This window comes from Danio rerio, chromosome 2, assembly GCF_052040795.2.
Source record: "Danio rerio strain M-AB ecotype USA chromosome 2, GRCz13ab, whole genome shotgun sequence".
Classification (NCBI taxonomy): Eukaryota; Metazoa; Chordata; class Actinopteri; order Cypriniformes; family Danionidae; genus Danio; species Danio rerio.
In genome coordinates, this window is record NC_141022.1 from 27272379 (window position 1) to 27289603 (window position 17225).

A 17225-nucleotide genomic window follows, 5' to 3' on the forward strand; every position below is an offset into this window, starting at 1 on the left:
TTATTTGGGATGAGCCATATTTTTCTCTAATCAATATCCGAAACAAAAGAATTCCAATAAAAAGTAACATTTGGAACTGATACAGTTCCATTAAGAAATAAAAAACGTATTGTTTTGTTTGAAGAAGTTGCAGAGAAACAACATTTTCCAATCATTGTAGTAGAAGGGTCTAAAAGAGGTAAAACAGAAGGATAGGGGATGCCTTGGAATAATCTAATAACACCAGATGGTATAGCATCAAATACCACAGCAAATTCTTTAGGGGGGATGGGAATATTGAATCGATTAAGAAATTCGTTATAATTTAATAAATGGCCATTTGAGTTAAATAATTGACTTACAAGCAGACTATTTGCTTCAAACCAGCGCTGAAAGAAAAGAGATTTGTTTTTATATACAATATTTTGGTTGTTCCAAATAAAATATTTGTGAGGAGAAAAGTTGTGCTTGTATAATAGTGACCAGGCAAGAAGAAATTGTTTATGAAATTGAGATAATTTAGCTGGTATTTTCTCAACCTTATAGTTACAGAGTAATAAGAAATTAAGCCCTCCAAATTTAGAAAATATGTAATTTGGAATAAAATTCCAGATTGAGGTTGGATTTTTGAGAAAAATTTTCCCCATTTAATTTTGATAGTATTATTAAATGTACAAAAATCCAGCATATTAAGACCCCCATTCTCAAAGCTATTCATAATTACCGATTTTTTTATATAATGGATACCAGTTTTTCCAAATAAAATTAAATAATATTTTATCAGTTATATTATTTTATCGTTTTCAAAGACTCGCGAACTGCTGCTCGAGTTCTGCTGACAGCAGGAACTGACGTCAAACCTTTGCGACAGGCGAAGTTGCCACTATTTTGAAACATTAAACAGGCGCGCCGATGCAGTTTAGTGTAATAAACTCGTTTCTTTATTTCGCTGCTTGATGTAACAACAATGTAAGTATTTTGTACAGATATTAAAATGTCGCCAGAGCTGGAAAAGTGCCCGAGAAACCTGCTGGTGTGCGAGAAATCAAACTTCTTGAATGAAAAGTCTCGGCATGACATCCACGTGTCGAAGCACAGCTTTAACTACAAGGCAAGTTTCAACACGAGACATGTGCTCAGCATAGCGACTTTGATTGTAAACATTTACCGTGATGATTTACTGAGGGAATGCTTTTCCCGCAGACCTCAGTGCTGATTCCTGAATGCGGGATCCTGCCTGCTAACATCAGCAGTGCCTTCAGCAGCTTCAGCCCTTATTATTTAGTGCGGGACCTGCCTGTATATGAACTGCTGGAAGAAACATTTCTGCAGTCGCTCGTGAAGAAAGGTTCAAGAAATGTCTATGGCTAACATTTTTGTGTAACGTTACCTTATATTTAGTTTTTGGGTAATACGCTACATAACACGAGCTAAAGACGTATACAGCATTGATTCATTTCAGATGGTTTCAATGTGTATTAATCCAGAGCTGTTTGTTCACACTAATACTAATAATTAGAATAATAATACACACATTAGTCGCATACTGTATATAAAACACAACATATAGAAACATAGCATACATTGTACAACAATCACAAACAACAAGACTAAAAGTCTTGCAAGTGAGATTGTGAGCAATAAGATGCTGGCTGCTGGACTAAACAGTCTTAAACAGTTGTGACTTGTAAGCTTGTGAACTAACATGAGCAAAAACAAAAGGTAGCTATTTTATGTTTACTAACATTAAAGTTAACAATGCTGCAAAAGAATTATTTCTTATTTTTAGCTAAAGTGTTTATGTGAATGTAAGAATCTGTTACTGATTTTTATTTATTCATTTATTTTTACACAGGACATTTCTATGCACTCTCTTACAACACCAAAATTGATGAAGATAATTCCATTGCACTTCTTTCCAGTGGTAAGACATGCACTTGTGCTGTGATTCTAACAAAGCTGCTTTATTTTATTGAACTGAGTTAATCAGGTTAATTCATTCAGTACTTTAAATTTGTCTTGCAAAGAAAACCAATAATATGACAACAAGATGACATTCAGACAACATAATATTTTATCTTTATAATTTAATGGAAAGAAATAGTTTTAAGAAGTTAAAGATAATAAAATAAAAATGTAAAATCTGCACTCATCTGCATGAAAAGAATAAATCAAATCTTTCAAACAGAACAAACAAAAAATGTTGAGTACAACAATATCAATTTCTGTAACAGTTTTTAGGCTATATTTTTTTTTCGAACAAACCTCCGTTATACAATAACTTGCCTAATTACCCTAACCTACCTAGTTAACCTAATTAACCTAGTTAAGCCTTTAGATGTCACTTAAAGATGTATAGAAGTGTCTTGAAAAATATCTAGTCAAATATTACTTACTTTCATCATGGCAAAGATAAAAAAATCAGTTATTAGAGATCAGTTATTAAAACTATTGTGTTTAGAAATGTTTTGGGGAAAAAAACGGGGAAAAAAATAAACAGGGGTTGAATAATTCTGACATCAACTATATATATATATATATATATATATATATATATATATATATATATATATATATATATATATATATATATATATATAAGCCAGTGATGTTCTGTAATCCAAGCACTGCGTTTATTATTAATAAACAACTCTATAATTCACGCTTTTGCTTATTTGTGGCATTCTGAGATTTTTTATTCTTATCTGAGCATCTTTTTCCACTTTATGTCACTTTTTCTTGATTATATTGAAATGCATTACTTATCAATTAAACACTGTCAAGTGGTTTCAAACTTTGCATTTGTTGAAGACAAAAGAAAAACTTTTTTATAAATGCCTGAAACTGGTAGCCAGTGATAGGAGAAATAAATGCGCTGGAAGGCAATGATTACAAGTCGTCAACATTGTTTATAATATCTTTATTCATGTTCAGTAGAAGAAATAAACTGAAACGGGTTTGAAACAAGTGAAAGCTGAATGATGACAAGTGAAGACAGAATTGTCATTTTAGGGTGAACTGTAACTTAACAGTACCATATATTGCTGGTATTGTGCAAAATCAACAGGCCAAAAACATACATATTCCCTAAAATAAGTAATTGTTTTTTTATTTAAACAAATAAATATATTATTGACCTTATTCCTCAATGCAGAAGTGTGCTTGTTTTTGGGATTGTTTTAGAACTTCCGATTCAGTTGCCAATGGTAGAAATTGTCATTTTTGGGTGAACTGTAACTTTACAGTACCATATATTGCTGGTATTCAACAAAAAAAATCAACAATGTAAATCAACAGGCTGAATATACATAATCCCTAAAATAATTAATTGTTTTTTTTAATAATAAAAAAAAAAATTAATGGTTTATTGACTTTATTCCTCAATGCAGAAGTGTGCTCGTTTTTGGGATTGTTTTAGAACATCCGATTCAGTTGCCAATGGTAGAAATGACTACGAATAATAAATGACAAAAAACAGTCAAACTACATGCTCTACAAACAAGTGTGTTCATGACTATGCTGACAAAGCAGAATAATATAATAAGAGAATATCAGTTTTCAACATTAAGCAGCAAAATGTTGTTTAAAGTCAATGGAAGTGATTGAGGCCCGAAGTCTCGAGCCAAAAAGACGGCACCCCCTTGTACACGAAAAATAAGGTGAATATGCACAGCTAGTGTTCTTTAACCCCCAATAAATGCCTAGTGAAGGCTATATGTGACTGTTTTCAATTTCATACAGTACCTTTTACAGCATTATGTTGTAATGTAATTAAAATATAATCAGTTAAATAGACTTAAGTATTCATTTAGTTGTTCAAGTGGAAAATTCACAGAGCACAGGTCATGAACACAGAAACACCATTGAAAATACTGTGGTAAAAGAAATGTTCTTATTTTAAAGTCATGGCACAGGACAATGGAATTGAATGCAGTGCTTCTTGTACAGTCTAAGACCCACTTTATATCGTATTTCAGTCAGGCAGTAAAGATTTTTAAAGATAACACCTTAAATGCGGTGATTTTGTAACGCCATACTGTTCCACGGAAATCAATTGAGCTGGGTTACTAAAAAATTAAAAGTCCATCTGCATTAGCCCTATTTGGTTTAATTATTTGAAAATGTTAATAATAATTCCATATTATAAAGTTTTTAGAATTCATGTTGATTTGCCACATTTCTCCCCCCAGGTCAGTTCATTTTGTCTTTAAATAAAGACACATACGAGCAACTTGGCTTGGAGGGCCGACCATCCCAGTACAATCACAGAAAGGCTCTGAGATTTGGTAAATGTCTTTACTCTGAGCAGCATGAAATGAACTACTATTCATTAAACAGTATTACAATTCTTCAATGTCTTTATTTTTGTAGTTGTGACTCTTGACCTCACGGATAAAAGCTTGGCTCCAGGCACCAAACGATACCAGCGGGTTCTGTCATCTTTAAAAGACAGACTTCCACTCAAATATGACTTTCTTTTCACCAAGTACAACACAGGTTTGTAGGGAATGCATTATTACCATCACTGGCTTTTGTGATGGATTTTTCACTTGCCTTTGCTGTTTGTATTCCAAACCTTTTCAGGTTCTGATGAAGACGAAGTTCTTCATGCGCTGCTGTCCCGTTACACATACAAGGAGCACAAGCCTGTTTTCAGCCAGCACATCCTGAAAAATATTCAGTGTCCCACACTTTACCCATCGGATATACAAGGAAAGACGCTGTCATGTGACCCACATCGTTTCTTGGAGTGGCTTGGAGCAGTTAATCTGGATATTAATTGGTGAGTGAGCTCAGAAATAATTTTAAAGACTAAATGCACAGAAACCAGTCATCGTGTCATGATGAGTTCTTGTATAATTGTCTTCTATTGTTTGTTGAAATATTATTTTCAACTTCAAGTCAGACGTTGCTTTGTTTCCAATCAAATTTGTAAATTTTAACAGGAAAAAATGGAATATCATTTTATTTAATTGATAGTTGACCCCAAAGTGAAAATTCTGCCATCATTTACTCCTCCATCCTCCACTTGATCCACTTTAGTTTTTTCCTCTTCTGCTGAACATGGTGGAAGATATACTGAAGCATGATGGAAAAAACAGCCATTGGCTTCCATAGATTATATGGGTTATATACAGGGCCGGAGTGGGACTCTTTTTCAGCCCTGGAGTTTCAAGCCTTAGACCGGCCCACCTCTGTTCACCACTGACTATATTAAAATAAGGTCATTTTCAATTCAGTTTCTAATTACACTATCAAGTCTTTTTTTGAGAAAACAGCTGTTTTAGAACTTCAAATGTTCAACAACCCTTACAGTATTATATGTCTTATCAATAAAAATGAAAAAAAAAAATTATCCCCCAGACTAGGTCCGAACCCGGGTTGGTGGCTATATCGTATTAACCACTGTACCACAACAGCTGTACACTGAATGGTGACTTATCTAGTTATATCAACATTAGCCTGCAGGATAAAAAGATTAAAAGAGCAGAGCTGCGGTAAAATAATGAATAAGAAGGCTGTGGTCAAGTAAATAAATAAATTATTTTTAAAAAGTGTGACTGCTGAGAGCAACAGATTCTGGAGCTAGGAACACCGGCCCTCGCAGCCAAAAAACTGACCGGCCCACCGGGAATTCTCCTGGTCCTCCCGATTAGCCAATTCAGCTTTTTTTCAATTCAATTCAGCTTTATTTGTATAGCGCTTTTACAATGTAGATTGTGTCAAAGCAGCTTCACATAAATGGTCATAGTAACTGGAACAGTGTGGTTCAGTAACTGGAACAGTGTGGTTCAGGTTTTAGTGTTTAAGTTCAGTTCAGTTGAGTTTAGCTCAGTTCAGTGTGATTTAATCATTAATGAGAATTCAAACATTGAAGAGCAAATTCATTGATGCGTAGCTCTACCAATCCTGAACCATGCGAGGCAGTGGCAACAGCGGAGAGGGAAAAAAAACTTCACCTGATGGGAGTGAAGAAAAAAAACCTTGAGAGAACCAGACTCAGTTTGGCACGACCATTTTAATTTCTCCGCTGGCCAAAAGTCTTGTGCAGAACTTCATTCGTCGTGGTTTAGGCTGGAAGATGGCCTCAGCGAAGACTCGTCTGTCCCTGGAGCGTCGCCAATCCGGGCCTGGTTACATAACTATATATATATATATATATATATATATATATATATATATATATATATATATATATATAGTTAAAGTCAGAATGATTAGCCCCCCTGAATTATGAGCCATGTTTATTTTTTTCCCCAATTTCTGTTTAACGGAGAGAAGATTTTTTTCAGCACATTTCTAAACAATAGTTTTAATAACTATTTATTTTTTTAATACCGGATTTGTTTTATCTTTGCCATGATGACAGTAAAAAATATTTGACTAGATATTTTTCAAGACACTTCTATACAGCTTAAAGTTACATTTAAAGGCTTAACTAGGTCAATTAGGTTAACTAGGCAGGTTAGGGTAATTAGGCAAGTTATTGTGTAGCGGTTGTTTGTTCTGTAGACTATCAAAAAAAAAAAAAGCTTAAAGGGCTAATAATTTTGACCTTAATGGTGTCTTAATGTATAAATCCATAGGAAAAGAGAATTGCAAGCTGCTCAAGCCCCCCTGCTCGCATTCACTGATTTTCAATGTCTGGAATAGACATTTTTTAAAATTCCCTGACCTGTGGAAACCTTTTCTTACTGTTCGCATTCCGAGTCAGCGTAAAGTATTCAAGCACATGAAAAGATAACATTTGTAGCTGTAAAAAAGATAGTTTGCTTTATACGGTGAAGACTCTGCAGTTTCATTTATTTAATTTCTGCACCTGAATGCTGTTAGTAATCTTTATTCCAGTTACGTTTTAGTTTGTAGTGTAATGAACAGTTCATAACGATATATTTCCAAATGATTTGGGTGAAATTGTTGTCATATCACAATATATTGTGAAGATTTATATATGAAGATTTTATCCAGTGCGTTTTGATGTGCACAAAAATATGTGATTTGGAAACATGGTATTTCACAAACTGCCATTTCTTAGTGTGTCTCTTAAGTGAATTTTATGTGTTTTCAGTGAAAATGCAGCTGACAGTTTCCTGTCAACATATGTGTGTCCCGAGCCTCAGAGCTCCATCAGTCAGGCTGTGGTGTGCAGCGTCACTGGCTTCATCTCACCTGAGAATGTGTTTGTGCTGCTGCAGGAGCTCAGGTGAGCACACAATCACTTCTGTATCACAACCAGCCTTTTATTTACACAGCCAGTGTTTTGAAGGCCTAAAAATGCTAACTTTTTTATTTTAAGTGGGTTCTAAAGGTTTTTTTTTCTCTCTTCCAAAGTGGCGAAAGCATATTGTTTACAGCAGGGGTGCCCAAACTTGGTCCAGGAGGGCCAGTGTCCTGCATAGTTTAGCTTGAACATACCTGCCTGGAAATTTCAAGTATACCTAGAAAAGGTGTGTTTAATTGGGGTTGACACTAAACTATGCAGGACACTGGCCCTCCCGGAATGAGTTTGGGCACCCCTGGTTTACAGAGTGAAATCATCACCCACTGCATGCCTGATGTGCATAACAGCATATTTTGGTTGCTATTGTATGCAAGTCATTTTAAAAATGCAACAGAACAATGTTTATGCTTCTAGTACACTGCTGTGAATATGCCCTTCACTATACTGGGACATACGGACCCACACAGACCGCAGGATGAGCACCTCCTGCTGGCCTCACTATCACCACTTCCAACAGAAACCTAGTTTTCCCAAGTGGTTTCCCATTCAAGCCCTTACCAGGCTCAGTGTACCAATCAGAAGAACTCAGTTTGTTTACAGTAGCGAATTGGAATGACAACTGTTTTATTTGATGGAAAAATGGTGGAGGCATCTTTAAAATAATAATAATAATTCTTAAACTGCGACTTGTGTTTTAGAAGTAATGATACAGTCTGTATGATAACAGCATATTATAAAATAGCAGATTTAAAGTGTTACATTTCATGCAATATTAATATAAATTAATACATTCACATTCAGTTTGTGATGAAATATGTATAAGTACACATTTGCTTAAGTTATTTTCTCAAGAGGATGCTTGTGCTGTAAAAAGCGAGGAGGACATCTGAAACTTACAAGTTGTCTATTTCTCTAACATGTGTCTTTCAGGAAGTATTTCGATGAACCGAAGTTCTCACCATGGCTTTCCCTCACAGTGCATGGGTTTATGGACAGTCCTGTGTCGTGGGGAACCTCAGAGCACGGCTTCCTCAAAGGTGGTGAAAACTTCTACAATTTTGTTTGTTTCAAGAATCAGGACTACTGGCTACACATGGCCACCGGTGCTCAAGATGCCTGTCCACCTTGAAACAATGGGCTTTGTGTTCAAATGTACAATATAAAAGTTCTTTTATTTAAATTCATTTAAGAGGACCAAAGTAAAATAAAATAGTATATCAATTTATTTAGACCAGTCATTTTCACAGCTGTTACATGTTCAGAAACCTAAAAAAATTTACAGATTGTACAATTTATAACATTTAGCATATCAACTATAAGAAATACACATTGCCCTTTATTTATAACAAAATCTAGTTTTGACCAGCGTTTGAAACTAAAGGCAGATGACGTGTACAGCTATGCTGAAAGTCAGAAAACCATAATGAGACTTTTTTTGTTTTTATTTGTCAGTGAAGTGACTGGAATAAAGCAATATTTCCTCTGATATAGCCATGTTTAACATTACACTACACAATGCAAATATGCCAAGACATCCATAAGAGAGAGAGAGAGGGCCGAGCTCGCTCACACACACACACACCAAAAATGTTTAACGAATTTAAGATATTATTGCAAAGCTTGAGTAAATTGGAACTTTTTTTCTGGGTTGTTAAAAGACAGTCTAGGTTAATCCTCACAGATCAAACCAGCTTCACTGACATCAGTTATAAGCCAGCGAAGCTGAGTTTACATTATACACACAAGTTAAAACAGAGAAGACATCATTAATGTCGCAATCCACTTCATAATCAAACATGACCTGTCACATTGTTTTGCAAAAAAATGTCTTTTAAAACAACTGAAGCATTCAAAGAAATACAAATGAAAACAAATCTATTTGCACAATCATAAATATCATTCCATAAACAAAACAAGAAGTCATTTTACAAAACCATTTGGAAAGAGGGAAAAAACACACACGACCACCTGTTATTCCGTGTTATAGAAACTACTACAGCAAATTCAATCTATAGTCAATAAATACTGAACAGAATTAATAACATATATCATTTACACTGCTGGGACTGATTACTGACTTCAATTTTGAGTTTCTGTAGATTATTTAGAGCAGTTATTTTGGAATAGGACAGAGCAATAGTGTATCTGCTGCACCAGAGCAATTTTAAAAAGGGATGGGGTTCAAACCACACACTTCATAGCTGAAAACAATGTTGAGAGGTAGGGCTTTAATATTTCTGCAGGAATTTGTCACGTTCAATAGTTTTGTGTAAGCCATTTTCCTAAACCTACTCCATTCCCTCACATTCTAAAACATTGTATTCCACTGACTAACAGTACACACTAGCTAGTAACTACAGGCGTTTGTGGAAGATTTTAGTTGATCTTCCCTTAGAGATGGTCGTTTAACCTCCAGGGCTCTTTCTGATAATACAGCAGTCCAGTCAGTTTGAACCAGCAGAAGAAAAATAACAACGTAAGGATGCAGATTTAAAATGCCAGCATCCTTTATTGACTCATGAGGAACTTCCTCCTTCAATTTCATAAGTTATTAAATTAGAAATATTTGTCAACAAACATGTACATCAAAATTATTTGGTGGTATAATAATGTTACTCAAAAGCAAACAGTTTGTATGAACATACAAACTAACAAAGCTGAAAAAAAAAAAAACGTTTAAAATTAAGCAGGGAAAAAGTACAAAAGTTAACTTTGATACAAATAACTGTTCATTCCTACTAAGCCAAGGCCTCGTCCACATGTACTTGAGTGTTGATTTTTGTCTTGACAATCATTATTACACAGTCATAAAAAGTATGTGCTTTTGTCCTTTGATGCATTAGTGGGGCTCAATTCCGGTCCTTAGGCCCCCCCCGACCTGCACATTTAGTATGTCTCTCTCATTTGACACACAAGGATCATTTCATGGATCTCTCTGTTAAAAGCTGATGAGCTGAATCAGGTGTGCCCTCATACAAGGTGGCCAGGCAGGGGAGGAGAGCCTGAAGCCCGCAATTGAGAACCACTGGTTTAAAAGAATAGTTCACCCCAAAAATTCTCCTGTTCATTTACTCAAGATGGAGGTGGCATTTAATTCACTAGAACAATAAGGAAGATTTTTTTAGCTGGAACTGTGGTTTCTGGTAACTCATGAAATGCAGCAGAGTAAAGCAAAACAAAACAAAAATTACATACATTACAAACTGATCAGTCTGTACAAACACAGAACATTATTTACAGCATTACCCTCAAAGAAACACTCCACATTTTTTACAAATGAGCTAATTTTAAGTCACCTAGAGTTGAACTGTTGAATTTGATTATTTCTGAATCCATTTAGCCAATCTCTGTCTGTCTCGCAAGAGCAGTTTTAGCTAAGCATAAATCATATAATTAAATTAGAAAGATTAGCATTGCGGTAGATTTTCAAAAAAATTATATATATATATATATATATATATATATATATATATATATATATATATATATATATATATATATATATATATAAGTATAATTTTCCTATTTAAGCTTGACATTGTGTACTAATAATGGAAAGAGAACTGAAAGTTTTCATTTTATAGGCCGATATGTCTAGGAACTATACTCTCATTCCTGCATACTAATCAGGGAACTTTGCTGCTGTACCCTGAGCATAGTTCCGAACCATATTTACCAAGAAAATATCAACATTCATTTTCCGTTTGTCTTAATAAAGTAAAGTCAAGCTTTAAATAGGGTAATTTTTTGAGCAAGATGCTAATGGTCTAATACGGTGCAATAAATTATGCTAAGCTAAGCTAAAACTACTCCTACAAGACCCAGAGATTGGCTTAATGGATTCAAAAATGGTAAGATTCTAAGTTGATGGGACTTGTAAAATCAGCCTATTTTCAAATAAAGTGGAGTGTTACTTTAATCCACAGACTCTGCAAATGTTTTTGAGTGTGTTCAGAACAATCTGGGTCATGAGTTCATGACAATTAGTGGCGTGTATCAAACTTTAGCAAACTGTGAAACAGAATAAATACAAATATTTGAATCAACAATACAACATAAGTGCCCTCCCTCTCTGTTGAAAACAGCTAATAAGTTTGTGTCTACACGTATATCATCGTGACAGGAAATTTGAGGATGCGTTCAGGACTATTTGCAGATGGATGTGGTTTAAAAGTAATAATGCAGTAAATACTGTTCACTTTCTTACACTAATGTAGGGATCACCAAACTTGTTCTTGGAGGTCCGGTGTCCTGCAGATGTTAGCTCCAACCCTAATCAAACACACCTGAACAAGCCAATCAAGGTCTTACTAGGTATATTTGAAACACTCAGGCAGGTGTGTTGAGGTAATTTGGAGCTAAACCCGGCAGGGCACCGGACCTCCAGGAACAAGATTGGTGATCCCTGCACTCATGGATCATTTCACTTTGTAAGACCTTCATTTATTTCAGCCAACCAGTTTTTGACTTCCAAAATGGCAGTAGCCACTGATTCACATTTTATAAAAATCACCAAGCACCACAGGTTTGATAAAAACGTCAAAAAAGTTCTACTGAAGATAAAAATCACCTACATCTTGGATGTTCTCAGAGTAAACTAAAGGGGTAATTCACCCTAAAAAGAACATTTCCTCACCTTTTACTCCCAATCAAGTGTTTCTAAACTTCAATAAAATTCTTTCTTCTGTTTAACACAGAAGATAATCTGAAGAATGTTGGATAAAAGCAGCCATTGACATCCATAGTGTGAACAAAACAATACTCAATGAAAGTCAATAGCTTTTTCCAACATTATCAACGGAAGAAACTCCTAAACCGGATAGGTATAAGAGGAGGATGAGAAAATGATGATTTTCATTTCTGGGTAAACTCTCCTTTAAACACTTTATTTTTGGGTTTTCTATCTTATATCTTTAAGATCATGTTAAGTCCCCAAGTACTGGTGACATTTTCATTTACATTTCTTGATAAATGTGTCTACTCATATAAATGAGTACAAAGGGCTGTGAATGTCTGTGAGATTTACCTGAATATTCAAGGCTCAAGACGACTTCTATTTCATGCCATAAAAGTACCTACAAAAAAAGTTACCAACCCGATTCTAATGCCAACCTGTTCATTTAGCAATAACCACACAGAGACCAATCACAAAACTGAACTCATTCAAGTCTCATGCATCGGCTTTTTAAATGACACTGCCTTCTCAATTATTCTGCATAGAGGGCTGTCAAAACAACTCAAAGACACTTGCCACTTCAGTCCTGTTACAACAGAGGATGACAGAAATAGTCCTTTTGCGATGATGTGCAAGACTTATCTCAAACTTTGCATCAAGGTCATAATCAAGTGTAGCAGAATGAGATGCTCGTTGAAAACAAACAATCCTGGATGACGGAGAAGTGCATCTGGTTAGTCTTCCTGTTTAGGAAATCCTACTGAAAAGAAGTAGCCATGGACAAACCTTGTTTATTTAGCATTAGGCACTTGAGGATGGAGGATTTGAGACCTGTAGGAGTTAGAATTCATCAATTTTCTTCTGTAGATATTTGAGGATGGAGTCCATGCCCTGAGAGGAACCCCACACCCTCTTGAGGGCTTCACACTCTCTCTCGTTGGCCTGCTCCAGAGCTGCTCGGTTTATGTTCCTCACCAGTGCTTTGGACTCGCGCAGAACCTTTAGTGTTTCCGGTGGCATCAGCATGAACAACATAAGATGAGGAGGACAAAATAAAGAAGAAAAGGAAAACAAAAAAAGAAGGCACATGACTTATGGATGTGGATGCATTGTGAATTTGTATAGAAGTGCACTGATAAAAAAAAAAAATGGTTCACCCAAAAACTATAATTCTGTTATAAATTACTCTCCTCAATCCAATCCCCTGAGACCTGCAGCTGTATTCTGAACACAAATGAAGATATTTTAGATGAAATCTGAGAGCTCTCTTTGCCTCCATAGACAGCAAGGGTTGTCCAGAAAAAGAACCAAAAACATTATTAAAACATAGCGCTGTGCAGTTAATCGAAAAATCCGATCTCGCTTTTGGCTTCTAACGATTATGAAAAACCATTATTCGAGATAAACGATTATTGCATCATATACCGCCCCTTTTCCAGTTGTACACATTTGTTGCTCTTAAAAGTACGAACGAGACCGCATGCTTCTGCACTAGAGGTGTGAACCTACACTAGTCTCACGGTTCGGTTCGGTTTCGATTATCATGCCATCGATTCGGTTCAATTCGATATTTCGGTGCATCACGGTGTATTGATGGTGCTTTCCATACACAGTTTTATATTTTCTTCACAGCAGCATTTCTTGTATTAAAATGTATGAATATATTTATATTTATATACTATTTGTAATACAATTTTGTCATTTAATACAAACAGTCAGATATATTAACTGTAACTTTAAACAACACGAGCATTTAGCAAATAATATAAACAAATATAAATATCCAGCTCAATTTCTGATCCTTGTCTAGTTCTCTTACACTCCTTTGATTGGTCACACCCTCAAAAAAAAAAAAAAACGTTTGCGATTGGCTCTTGCGCGCTGCGTTCTTCACAGATGAGTGACACTGATAAACGGCAGGCGGCAGCGGCGATCTCACAGCTGATGTATGATAGACACGGTGGAGAAAACTGCAGACACGCGCTCGTTTCTGGATGCAAAAGTAACGCTGTAAAACAGCCGAGAAGAGAAGAGAAGCCACGCCAGCAGGTCAAATGGGCCACTGTTTATGTGTGTGAGAAAAAGAGAGAGAGAGAGACAGAGCGCGTGTGCGCGCTAGAGAGAGAGAGAGAGAGAGAGAGAAAAATGGAGTAGGCTACTTTCATTCTCTCGATCTCAGTGAAATAGGGGCTTTTGTTGTATATGTCAGTGAAAGACTGATCCAGCAAACACACACAGTGAAATTGTGGACAGTTTATGAGTTTTAAAGAGCCCATATTATGGGTTTTTGAAAATTCCCCTCCATGTATTGTGTAACACAGCTCTAAGTGAAGTGAAGTATCCAGCTAAGGCTTAAATCTGTTAGTGTACAGTGTTTAAAACGGTTGATTCATCTATAAAAGAGTCGACTCATAGTGCTTCAAACGAGTCGCCTTGATACCGATTCATTAGGTGTTTCGCCATGACGTACGAACGAAACCAAGTTATTCACGTGCACGCGCAAACCCAGGAGATTTCAAACCTGAGGCCCCGCCCTCTGACGCAGAAACCCAGACACACACACAAACACACACCCACAAACACACACACACACAAACATGCCGGTCGATTGAAGTCACACTGCAGATGGATATATTGAGTCTCTACCCAAACATGAAACCTCAGCATTATAGCCAAGCAGTTGGAAACTACTGGAAACTTCTGGAAGCTACATGCTACAAAGAATACTTCATCAGCGTTTGTTAAAGGAAGGATCAGTAAAGAGTAACTTACTGATGGACGTCAGGATGGATTTTTCTTCCTCCATTTCTCAAGTGTAAGTACGTGTGATTAAAGTTGCCTCGTTGACTCTAGCTTGCAAATGTATTTAGTTGTGATTTGTTACTTGTAACCGCGTGTACTGTATCAGGTTAACTGGCTATATTCTCTTATCGCGTGCAAAGTCACGTTAAAAACGCGACGCGTGCTGCGTTAACGGAGCTCCGTGGACGAGGAGTAGTGTGTGTGTCTGTGTGTGCGTGCGATGTCGTCCGGAGGTGTGTATGTGTGTGTGTGTGTGTGTGTGTGTGTGTGTGTGTGTGCGCGCGCGTTGTCGTCCGGAGCAGGGTGCGTGTGTGTGTTTGTGCAATATGTGTGTGTGTGTGTGTGTGTGTGTCTGTGAAAAGAGCAGAGTGAGAAGCTAGGAGATCTCCTCAACTGCTTTTGGAGTCTTTGCTCAATAAAATAGTTAATCGTCTGTATTTTCAAGTCCATAGTCTGTATTTACATTGACCCACTGGCAGCTAAACTCCACGCCTACACCATCGAGCGTGTATGAACTGTGATTACTTTTATATTGCTGATTAGCTGTTTGGCATTTCACTCTGACTGAAGGCAGTCGACCAATCGCAACAGGCTGTCATTGGTCCAATCAGCGCAGATTAGCTTCGCGCTAAGGAGGGGTTTGGGAACAAATGAATCACTGGACGATTCATACAGGAGTCGCTGGGATAATTAGGTAAAAATAAATGCAGATTATAAGACCATGAAAGTGTTTTTTGACCTTGCATGCATATTAAACTGTTGTTGGAGACCCTTACAACCAAGATATGACCCTATTTCATGTATAATATGGGCTCTTTAACTAGTTAAAGCGCTGTAAATACTCGCGATCGCCTGCCTAGCGACAGAGCGCATATGAGGTAAATGACGTCAGTAAAAACCGGTTATGATTATTACTGAACCGATACTGAATTGTCCGCGTCTGCATCGCAGTGCACCGAAAAAACGATTATTTTTGACACCCCTATTCTGCACACACATTCGGTCTCATTCGCACACTGAGACAAGCAGAGCGCACACATCTAAAGTCATCTTAACGCGAGCGCTTTAATGGACAATTAGGTGTCAAAATGCGGTGTTTAGTGATTATTCATATTAACCCTCATTTGTGTAATAAAGAAACAAGTTGAGAATCAAAAGACACGTGAAAGAGAAACCATTAAAGTGACAGCGCGCAATATTCCTGCTGCCGCCTGTTTTTATCATTAATCAAACAACAAAAGGAGAAAATCCCACACTGCTCTTGACTGAAGGACTTTTGTTGCTAAAGTGTTTTTCTTACAGTGAAGATGCTTAAAGCACAGTTTGTTTCATATTTTTATTCTATTGTATTATTGTATTATTTCCTCTTTCCTTTGCAGGGTGGAAAATAACTGTATATATATATATACAGTTGAAGTCAGAATTATTAGCCCTCCTGAATATTAGCAACCTTTTTCCCCAATTTCTGTTTAATGGAAAGATTTTTTTCAACACATTTCTGACCATAATAGTTTTAATAACTCATTTCTAATAACTGATTTAATTTTTCTTTGCCATGTTGACAGTAAATAATATTTTACTAGATATTTTTCAAAATACAAGCATTGTAGTGCGATTCAAAGGGTAATTAGGCAAGTCATTGTATAACAGCAGCTTATTTTGCAGACAATCAAACAATATATTGCTTAAGAGGCTAACAATATTGACCTTAAAATAGGTTTCAAAATATTTAAACCTACTTTTATTTTAGCCAAAATAAAACAAATAAGACTCTCCAAATAATTTTTTTAAAAGGAAATACTGTTAAAATTCCTGAATCTGTTATACATCATTTGATATATTTATAAAAACAAATTTCTCAGGAGGGCTAATAAATTTGACTTCAACTGACAATCGTTTTGAATAATCGTGATTACAATTATGACTAAAATAATTGTGATTATGATTTTTCCCATAATCAAGAGCAGCCCTAATGAAACATTCCATGTGATTTCAGTTGTTCCACTATAATCCCACAAAGCCCAAAGAAAACGAATTTTGTGCCAAGGAAATGGTTTAAAACAACATTGTTAGTCTATGTTCCCTCTTCAACCGGGTCAGGTCACAGTAAGCAATTACTACAAGCAATGTGATGCCTGCTTGTTGCACTGCTGACCCTAATGGCACTATATTATACTGCACATAGTAAACACTCACCATATCGACCTGACAAGGACAAGAAAACACTAGAATAAAGTCATTTTACATTTTTTTTGCTGCACAAAATTGTTCTTGGAGCTTCATATGATTACAGTAACTTACCACTGAAGTCACATTGAATATTTTGACGTTTTTTGCTGAATTTTCTGGATTTTGAACGTTTTACGACCGTTGCAGTCTATGGAGGGTCAGAAAGCTCGTGGGGTGAATCTAAAATATCTTCATTTTTGTTCTGAAGAAGAATGAAGGTGTCGGGGGATTAGAGTGACATACAGAAGAGTGATTGAAAATCAAATCTTCATTTTTTTTAAGTCAAAAGTAGACTTTGATTTGATAATAGCAAATTTG

The 17225-nt window shown here is 36.0% G+C and overlaps 3 protein-coding genes across 3 annotated transcripts in view; 2 read left to right on the forward strand and 1 right to left on the reverse strand.

The window, feature by feature from the left end:
• The window catches only part of csrnp1a (cysteine-serine-rich nuclear protein 1a), an 811199-nt gene that overhangs the window by 618817 nt on the left and 175157 nt on the right, over positions 1 to 17225 (forward strand). The window lies entirely within an intron of this gene.
• rpp40 (ribonuclease P/MRP 40 subunit) lies at positions 905 to 8422 on the forward strand. Its single transcript, NM_001002148.1, is given in 8 exon segments — positions 905 to 1090; positions 1183 to 1327; positions 1835 to 1903; positions 4170 to 4265; positions 4351 to 4476; positions 4564 to 4762; positions 7049 to 7183; positions 8132 to 8422. Coding segments are annotated over 8 exon segments (1086 nt in total). The 5' UTR covers positions 905 to 973; the 3' UTR covers positions 8331 to 8422.
• cdyl (chromodomain protein, Y-like) overlaps positions 8402 to 17225 on the reverse strand; it is a 46623-nt gene continuing 37799 nt past the window's right edge. The window contains exons 7-8 of the mRNA XM_087240822.1: positions 11659 to 12875; positions 8402 to 10548 (exon numbers count right to left, since the gene is read on the reverse strand). Coding sequence (XP_087096948.1) covers positions 12717 to 12875 — 159 coding nt within the window. The 3' untranslated portion in view covers positions 8402 to 10548; positions 11659 to 12716. The remainder of the gene's footprint in view (positions 10549 to 11658; positions 12876 to 17225) is intronic.